Source organism: Chiloscyllium plagiosum, chromosome 1, assembly GCF_004010195.1.
Source record: "Chiloscyllium plagiosum isolate BGI_BamShark_2017 chromosome 1, ASM401019v2, whole genome shotgun sequence".
Taxonomy (NCBI): domain Eukaryota; kingdom Metazoa; phylum Chordata; class Chondrichthyes; order Orectolobiformes; family Hemiscylliidae; genus Chiloscyllium; species Chiloscyllium plagiosum.
The window spans coordinates 119,575,941-119,586,249 of record NC_057710.1 but is presented as its reverse complement, the minus strand read 5'-3'; the positions used below and the strand labels follow the sequence as shown (position 1 = coordinate 119,586,249).

Genomic DNA, 10,309 nt, shown 5'->3' with positions numbered 1-10,309 from the left:
GCATGAATACGGGTTTTATTACATTTGATGTTAACACATTCCGAGCATGTAAGAGACTTAAATATACACTCTGGTTAGTTGTAGGTTAGATTAGTAGATAGTTGAGTTTTGCTTTTTTTTCCTTTTTCGGTAGTTTTTTTTGTTAAATTTTGGCTATTGTATATTTGATTTAATTGTATATCAATGTTTGTATTTGAGAGTTTTGTTTATTTTTGTAAACTTGTAAAAATGTTAAATCTCTAATAAAAATAGCTATATAAAAAAACCTTCCCAGAAATAATTGAAAATCAAGATGTGATTGAGAGGAATAGACATAAAGCATTCACCATCACCTGGGAAAAGATACTCAGAATCTATTGGATCTAAAGTCTGACATGTTGTCAGGAGCAAAGGGACTGTAATCAAGGGTGTTAAAAGAAGTGTGGCATTGGTTATAGTCTTCCAAAATTCCTCAGAATTTGGTAGGAACCCAGTGGATTGAAAAATAACAAATATAACACCTTTATTAAAGAAAGGAAACCAGAAACTAAGTTACCATAAGCCTAACTTCTGTCGTAAGGAGGGCATATATCAGCATCAACGTCATGGACCCAGCCTTCTCTTTGCCTTTTACTCATCAGGGATTCCCAAAACCAAGAAATCCTGGCCTCAGTCTGTTAAAAGTATATATTCCCTTTAAAGTAAGTGCAGCAGATGCCAAAGTCTCATCAACCAACTCACCTCCAGAGAGCAAATTGACCATTCACCCTCTGACTTGTCATGTTTCATTGACTGTTAGTTTTAATTTTGACAGGGAATGGAACCTGATTTTCTTGAATTTCATTTCTTTTTGTTGCTGAAGGTAGTTGTTCTGAAAGGGTTGATGTTAGACATTACTTTGGCATCCATCCAATCAGATACTGTTACACCGTGTTGTGTGGGGAATCGGGGAGTCTAGCTCCAGATCCCGAAAGGGTCAGTCATAATATCTATTGCTATCACGCAAGAAACTTCACCTCATTGTTAAGACGAGTGCCTCCTCTTATCAAGACTCACTGAAGGTTTACACCCTTCCACTTATTAAACAGGCTTTAGGTTCACAAAGAAGTATTGATAGCAGCAGTGTCTCCCAACCACAATTTGTCAGTGATGGCACAGCAATGAATGTAATAGTTAGATTTAATTTTTGCAATGGCATAAATTTCCTGAATCAAGCCAGTACAATGCTCCAACCTCTCCAGCCAAAGGTCCTCTTGGTTCACAATGCCATAGCCTTTTCCCTCCACCACCAAAGTCGGAAAGTATTTTCCAGGTAATTGCTGCAGTTGAGCTTGTGGCTTCACTTGTTAAGTTTGTGACGATTAGCTATTTATTGCCTGGAACTGGAAATCACATCTTCTAGCTGTCTCTAACACGTTGACCTAACAACTGCAGAGTCCCTCAAGTCCAAAGTTCTTTTTTAAGAAGAGTCATGATGATAAACTTGAAATAATTAATGCGTGGGCTGGCAGGTGGTATTTGGTTTTGAAGAATACAAGAAGTCTATAGCTGTGGTCAGAATTCATTGTCATCGCCCATGTCTCAATAAAAAATACTCTTTATTCTCTCAAGATATTATCCGTTGTGAAACGAAAATCAATAATTCAAAATGGCACAGTTTGGAGGGACTCCAATGGTTATAATGACCCAGCCTGCTGCCGCATCGAAAAGGGAATGGAACTCTGGACTGTTAAGCTGTTGTGATGATGTGGGAATATGTAAGAAAATCTTTATTCGTCTACTGTATAAGGTTTTGGAATCTGTGCTATAGTTATGTTGATATGATCTTTCTGCTCTAGTTAATTTTGTTTGCAATTATAACTGGACACAATAGCTTTAAAGGTCTTATGATGCATCTGAGGTTATAAAACACACAATACAAATGCATTGTTAAATATTATTTTATTTTCCTTTTGCTTTTATTCATGTGACAATGGCTGTTTTGCACACAGAATCACAAAATTGTCACAACACAAAACAAGGTCATTTGGCCAATCATTTCTGAATGATCAATTCACCTTAGTACCATTTGCCCCCTTCTCCCTGTAATTCTACACGTTCTCCTTCTCAGGTAACAGTCTGATTTCCTTGGGCTAACTTCAGTTAAACTGGTCTCCACCACATTCTCAGGCAGTGCATTCCAGATCTTTACCACTCACTGCGTGGAAAATATGTGGCCTCGTGTCACTTCTGCTTCTTTTACTACTTAATTTAAATTTATTCTCTGTCCTTTCAAGAGTGGAAACAATATATAATTCTCTGCTCTGTTTCAGACCTCTCATAGAATCCCTACAGTGTGGAAGCAGACCTCTCCAAAGAGCATCCCACCCATACCCATCCCCTACCCTATCCCTCTATTTCCCCTGGCTAATCCACCTAGCCTGCGCATCCCTAGACCCTATGGGCAGTTTAGCATGGCCAATCCACCTAGCCTGCGTATCTTTGGACATTGGGAGGAAACCAGAGCACCTGGAGGAAACCCACACAGACACAGAGAGAATTTACAAACTCTACACAGACAGTCGCCCAAGGGTGGAATCAAACCCGAGTCCCTGGCACTGTGAGTTAGCAGTGCTAATCTTTCAGATTAGACATTAAGCCAAGGCCTCCCATAAATGATTCCAGGTACAATTTAAATAACAAGCGATTTACCCAAATGTCCTGGTTAATATTTAACCCTCAACAACATAAAAAGTCATCTGATCATTGACTTGTTGCTGTTTGTGAAACCTTGCTATTTTCCATGTTACAAGTCATTACAATACAAAAGCATTAATTGTTCTGGAATGTCCCAAAGTTATGGTATAAGGGTATACTGAATGAAATCTTACCACTTCTACTTCTCGCGACCCCTCCAGAGTTGCCAATATCCAATTGTGGGTGAGCTACAGTTTCCTCCAATCAAATACTGGGAAGACTGAACCAATTCTTTCTGCTCTGATCACAAATCCCATTCCCTAGCCACCTTGTACTGAATTTTTGTCACCATATTCTTGCCATTAATTTTTTTTTAGATATTTTATATCTGTTCAGGGATGTTATGACAGAGGGAAGAGATTTCCTAAAATGAAACAGTGTTTTGTTTTAAGTCACCAATAGTTTAGTCTGTGAGCACAAACTTAAAATTCAGGGTGGAGGGACATCCTATCAACAGAACTCAGCCTTGCAGCAGGATCCACACCATCACCTTAACCTCAGGCCCACTTTTGTTTTAATATGCCAACCAGCAATGTCCACACCCTGTGAATGAATAAAATAAAAACACCAGGGCGGCCCATTGCTAACTCCATAGCATCGTTTGTCTCTGCTTATTCCAAGCTAGAGTCTATGCATAAACCCTTAGCCTTGCTTTCGTTACCTTCCAACTTGACAAATCTAGTGCTTTCCTGGTCAGACTTCCTCCCTCCATTAACTGGAGCTAATTTTAAACTCTACTCAGGGCTCTTAGTCTAACCTGCACCAAGCCTTACTTAATCATTAATGCTATGTTTACTGATTAACTGAATTCTGGTCCTCATGTTCAAATATTTTTATGATCTCTGTCCTCATATTCAAATTCAGTCTTACAATCCTCAAAGAACACTGCAGTGCATTCATTCTGAGCTCCATTTGTGGGCATCCTGCACTTCATTCTCTGCAGGACTGATTATGTCACTATGAAAATCTTTGTGATGCTTTTCCCCATTAAGGTTGTAAAATAAATGCAGTTGTTTGAAAATATTTAATATTACCAGTGTAAAAGAAATCCTACTTGTATTTGAAAGAAACATGCTCATAGTTGTTAAGGAAAGATGCAAACTGTTCAAGACAGGAATTTTACCGAAGTAGGCAAATAGAATTGCTACTGTTGCTTAAGCTGTGCATCTCATTCTGGTAAGACTGTTCTTAGTTGAAAAGCAAACCACTGATAACGTAGGAAATTGGAAATAAGGTTGGGAAGTCCTAGAAATGAACAATGAAGGCTAGACATCTAGCAAGGTTCATGGCCTAAGATTGAATAAAGTTTGTTAAGTATTGTGGACATTTAATAAGCATCAGCAGAAAATGTACCACTGTTGAGTAAGAACTTCCTCAAATTTGTGCTTTGAAGCATGATCTTTATGCATTAACTTCTCTGTTTGCTCGTGAAAATTTGTGATGTATTTCTATTTTATACATCCTCCCATTATTTCTAGGTTGCTGTGGTCTATTCTGTCTACCTTGTTTAGGCTGTCAAGTTGCAGGGAGTATGGGTGAATGTTGTCTCTGCGGTACCTCCATGGCGATGAGAACTCTCGTCAGAACAACATATAACATTTCGGTAAGTAAGTCAGATTTTAAGAACATATGAAAGGGTAAAATATTAAAAATGCCTGCAATATTTTTAAAACAAAAAGTCTATTATGGATTCTACGTTTCCCATTTGATCTCCTGAGGGAAAGTTCTGAACTAATGTTAGAATTATAGAGTCATAGTATAGAGTCATAGAGCTGTACAGCATGGAAACAGACCTATCGGTCCAGCTCGTCCATGCCGACCAGATATCCTAAATAACTCTAGTCCCATTTACCAGCACTTGGCACGTGTCCCTCCAAAATCTTTCTATTCATATACCCATCCAGATGCCATTTAAATGCTGTAATTGTACAAGCCTCCATCGCTTCCTCTGGTCCTCTGACAGCTCATTCCATACTTACACCACCCTCTGTGTGAAAAGGTTGCCCCTTAGGTCCCTTTTAAATCTTTCCCTTCTCACCCTAAACCTATGCCCTCTAGTTCTGGACTTGCCCAACCCAGGGAAAAGACCTTGGCTATGGACGCTATCCATGCCCCTCATACTTTGATAAGCTTTTATAAGGTCACCCCTCAGCCTTCGATGCTGCAGGGAAAACAGCCCCAGCCTATTCAGCCACTCCCTATAGCTCAAACCCTCCGACCCTGGCAACATTCATATAAAAACATTTTGAACCCTTCCAAATTTCACAACATCCTTCCTATAGCAGGGAGACCCAAATTGCATGCAGTATTCCAAACATGGCCTAACCAAAGTCCTATACAACCTCAACATGACCTCTCAACTCCTATAATCAATGTACTGACAATGAAGGCAAGCATACCCAAATGCCACCTTCACTATCTTGTTTACCTGCATTGATTCCCAGATATAAATAAGCAAATCTCCATTCATGTACCATCATTCATGTACCAATAAATCCCGAATGGCTGAGTTCCAGATACTGTTCTTATCACAGCCTCCCAGTCCCCTATAGGAATAAAACAGGAACCACTTGTTTTATGAAAATTTGATCCTGGTAGTCTTTGCCTATCCCTATCATTAGCGATCTTCTCCTCAACAGACATTTATTGAGATCCTATTTGAAGAAGTGTTCCACAAATATGTTTGTTAGAAGATGATTCTTCATTTTTGCCGCTTCAGCTGGAAAATGTTTCTTATAGTTTTTAATCTCGGTTGAATTTAGTCATCCCATTTCAAACCTGAGCCCTTTGGCTTTACAATGGCAGAATTATTTAAATAGTCTATTACTTGTGGCTGCACAGGACAATGCTGAGGTCACTGTTGGAATATTGTGTGCAATTCTGGTCTCCTTCCTATCGGAAACTTGAAAAGGTTCAGAAAAGATTTACAAGGATGTTGCCATGGGTTGGAGGATTGGAGCTATAGGGAGAGGCTGAATAGGCTGGAGCTGTTTTCCCTGGAGCATCAGAGGCTGAGGGGTGACCTTATAAAAGCTTATCAAAGTATGAGGGGCATGGATAGAGTAAATAGACAAGGTTTTTTCCCTGGAGTGGGGGAGCCTAGAACTAGGGGGCATAGGTTTAGGGTGAGAGGAAAAGATATAAAAGGGACCTAAGGGGCAACATTTTCACGCAGAGGGTAGTACATGTATCAAATGAGCTGACAGAGAAAGTGGTAGGGGCTGGTACAATTACCACATTTAAAATGCATCTGGATGGGTTATATGAATAGCAGGGTTTAGAGAGATATGGGCCAAGTGCTGGCAAATGGGACAAATTACTTCAGGATATTTGGTCAGCATGGACGAGTTGGACCGAAGGGCTTGTTCCTGTGCTGTACATCTCTATGACTCTGTGACTCTATTTAGGGAGCTCTTCAGCCTTCTAGAAACTTGAACCATGGCCCCTGGTCATCTTTATTTTTCAGTGAAAACCATCTTAGTTCTGCGCATGGACGAGTTGGACCGAAGGGCTTGTTCCTGTGCTGTACATCTCTATGACTGTGACTCTATTTAGGGAGCTCTTCAGCCTTCTAGTAACTTGAACCATGGCCCCTTGTCATCTTTATTTTTCAGTGAAAACCATCTTAGTTCTGCACATTTTTATACAACATTCCAACCTCCCTGTTCTCCTTTGTTGTCCAGCTGAGTCGGTCTGTAATCACATAACTCCACTCTTAACTATTGAATCATAGCCAGAGTACCCCCAGCAACAGCTTCTCTTAAACACGTTATTAGCTCTCGATTTCTCCAAGGATCTGTCCTTGATCCTCCTCTATTCCCAATCAACCATGCTGCCCCTTTGTGTCCATTCTAACATATGTCCAATTCCCCAAATATACATTCAGCTACCCCTCATTACATCTTGTCTCAACCTCTCTGCTGACTCTCCATTATCAGAACCAGTTTGAAAAGGCTGAAATTTCTTCCAGTTAATTCAGTTAGAATGGTTTCAACATGTCAGATTTAATCTCTGTATCAGCTTGGGGTAGTTCTGCCTTACTAGATGTGGCTAGGTGCCCCTAGCTATATGAGGAATTGACACTTTCTATTAGAAGGAGATATCCAAAGGACCCTTGACTAATTAGCAAACATCAGGGTGAACTTGCAACATTAACTCTGTTCCGTAGGTACTATTCAACTCCTCCCTCGTCACTGTGTCAGGCTGAACTACACAGTTCACAAACTTAGCATCCTTTCTGATTATGAATTTTCAACTTCACACACTCCTGTCCTGCTACAAAAACCTTAATTTCTGCCTCCTTAATGATGTGTATTTTATCTCTGCCTTAGCTTATCTGTCACTCTCTGTCTTATCTGGATGTCTTGGCCAGCCTCTCATCTTCCAACTTCAATAACTTTGTCCAAAATCTAATTACCAATACTCTAACTGTTATTTCATCCCATTTACCTATTGCATCACCACTTCAACCCCATGGCCCAGCCCCATTTCCATTGATCTATATGAGCTCTAGGTCTATCAGTGTGTTGATTCCTGGACCGACTCTAATAGTTGGGTATTTCCTTGCTGTGTTAATAATGGGACCATTCCAGAGTATGTACAGCAACTCTGCAGCTAGTACATTCAGTTGCAAACCAAAGTCAACACCCTCTGGGCAAGGCTTTGTTTGTTCCTATGCCTTACTGAAACTTGATATTAATGTTTCCATAAGATTATCTCTTCAGCTCTCGATGCTTTATTATTTTAAAATAATTTTGTCATTTTTGTACAATTCAGTAAAACTAACAAAAGCCAGAACTGATTATTTCAAATAAAAGAGGTTCATCAATATAAGCACCTTAAAGTAACATTTGTAGAATAGCAGACAGCAGTAACTTGATCATGGCACCTGCTCTTTGCCTTGAAACAAAACTTAAGCAAATAATCCATTGTCAATATTTTTCCAAGCTCATCTGTCCGAGGCTATAATAAATCTTTCATCATTTACAATTCTATAGATTAGCATCTCACAAAATGGCTGCCTGTTCATGTGTTTGCTTTTATAAGAACAGGCATCCATTATGTGGAGAACTTTGCTGTGAGGTAACAAGGTGTTATATAAATGTAGATACTTCTCTTGCATTATAATAAAAGGGTGAATTATTCTATTTTGGGAGTTGTAAAAAGTAACACAGTCAACAAGCCTTCCTCTCAGACCATATAATAATATTGAAGTCTATCACCTATCAAACTGCAAGGCAAGAAGAGAATTGACAACAAAATAGAGATTACAGAAATGTATAAACATAAATAAAAGTAGTTATGCATACCTAGGGAAGTGAGTATGTTAGTGTGTACTTATTATAATTTTTAATTGTTTTGCAGGGATCCCTTTGCAAAGATTTCTGTGCAACCGCATTTTGCCTCCCATGCTCTGTTTGCCAAATTAAAAGAGAAATTAATTATGCAAGATGAGGTTGCTTAGAGGTTTTCTGGATATATTACACATTGTGTGGTAAGTAGAGGGTACCAGTTATAAACTTTCTTCATTTGGTTACTTCAGTGGGAGATATTAATGCATCAGTAATGTCTCTGAGCCAGTAATCTAGAGGCTTGGACTAATGCTGTAGGGGTACGCTTTCAAGTACCACCATGACTGCTGTTGGATTTTCAATTTAGTTGATGAATCTAGAATATTAAAAGTAAAGCTATTCTTCATATGAAACAGTCATCAAATGCTACAAAGACCCACCTGATTTCTTTTGGGGAAGGAAATCTTCCATCCTCACCCTATCTGGATTATTCATGACTTCAGACCCACCGCAACATGGTGGACTCATAATGGTCCTCCTTAAGTGTAGTGCCCAGAATTAGACACAATACTTGATGTTGAACCAGGTTTTATAATGGCTGGCTGTTGATTTCTTCAGATTGATACTCAATGCCTCTATTTATAAAGCCCAGTATTCCGTATGCCTTTTTAACAACTTGCTCAATCTGCTATGCATCTTCAACAATTTAAGCACAAAAATATTGTGCCTCTTAATTCTCTAACAGTATATAAAGGGAATTGTGAAGAGAGGCAAGGAGATGTTGAGTTTTTTTTAGCAACAAACTACTAGCAACATTAGTCTGTGTGATAAAGGGTGCATACAGGTGCTCTTCTGTGATAATGTAGATTATTTCATGAGACCATAGATAAAATCATCAACATGTGAAGTTAGAGTAACAGAGCCAAGTTTGTTTTGCTTATTCTTGCAATGTTTTAGCTTACTAATAGAAAATGCATGTAAAACCCCTTTACTGTAGTGGGCGAACATAGCGTGTGGGTGGCATGGAGGCAGGCAAACTGGGAAGGCCCATGTCCGGTCCTTATTTTATGATATTAGCTGATCCCAGGTGGAGCATTATAGTTACCCATCATGCCTCTGGGCAAAGGAAGTGTTAAATCCTGACTGTGTATGAACTCTGCTAAAATCTGCTTCTCTGTGAACATCAGATAATGACTAGAATGAGCAACTAGACTTTCCTCTATATTGAATGGTTTATTGATACTTGCTGTTTAAGCTGATTTGTGAACATGCAGGTGTGTAATGTGCCACAGACTGCTACCGGAAGCATGAGGCATCAGCAATGACAGTAGAGTTGGAAAAGGAGAGCAACACATTTTTACTGGTTTTGGAAAGTGGAACTGAGTTAGATAATGTACTGTAATGATAATGAATGGTGGAGCAGGCTCAAAGGCCAAATGACTTACTTATGCTAATATAGCATATGTTATTTTTCTGTGACTTTGTGTACAAAATGTTTTCTCCTGAATTCACATCTTCCACTACTTTTTCTGTCTTTACAGGCAGGTATGACCTTTATTTATCATAATCCATCTAATACAAAATGAAGACTGACAGAAAGTGCAACAGAAGAAAACAAATTGAAAATTAGCAGATTAAATTTCATTTAATTTTTGTGAAGCCATTACCCTGTGATCTGAAGTTTTTTTGCCAGAGTAACACAACACCAGATTGCCAATGATGTTCAAATTGAATGATATACAGATCAAAAGGGGAGATTATTATAACTTTTGGTGAAGTGAGCTGTTCCATCAATGTTATAGAAGGAAACAGACTATCCAAAACCAGAATGATCCAAATTGGAAAAAATTCAAATGGTAGTGAATGTACCCAGAAAAGCTCAGACTTCAAATGTAGAATTCACCTCTTTGTGGCAGTTTCTAAATCTGCAATTTTCTAGCAATATTTTACATGAATGTTCTAAATCTGAAACTTTAATAAAATGAAGATCTTTTGTTTTTGCTTTTTCATAATTTGTAACAAATAAAAAGGTGATTTTGAACAATTCCGCTGACCTGAACAGTCACATTGACATAACAGGAATGATATCACAACTCCACTGAGGGTCCCATCCCTGGGAGTACCATCTACGTACCCATATTCTTTTCCTTCCAGTCTCTTCCTTCCGGGGCACCACACGCACCCATAAAGATTCCCACGGCAATATCATGGCCCTGACTAATTTTACCGACAAGTCAGTGTCAATATAATTTAAAAAGGGCCACCATGTCCTATAAAACTGTTCTATTTTGTGGTGCCCAATA

General features: G+C 38.9%; 1 protein-coding gene across 1 annotated transcript in view; it reads left to right on the top strand.

Moving 5' to 3' along the window:
* LOC122552553 (placenta-specific gene 8 protein-like) overlaps positions 1-10,003 on the top strand; it is a 14,478-nt gene extending 4,475 nt beyond the window's left edge. The window contains exons 2-5 of the mRNA XM_043695254.1: positions 1,591-1,736; positions 4,194-4,318; positions 8,080-8,209; positions 9,548-10,003. Of these exons, the coding sequence (XP_043551189.1) occupies positions 1,628-1,736; positions 4,194-4,318; positions 8,080-8,169 (324 nt within the window). The 5' untranslated portion in view covers positions 1,591-1,627 and the 3' untranslated portion in view covers positions 8,170-8,209; positions 9,548-10,003. The remainder of the gene's footprint in view (positions 1-1,590; positions 1,737-4,193; positions 4,319-8,079; positions 8,210-9,547) is intronic.
* Positions 10,004-10,309: the final 306 nt, after the last annotated feature.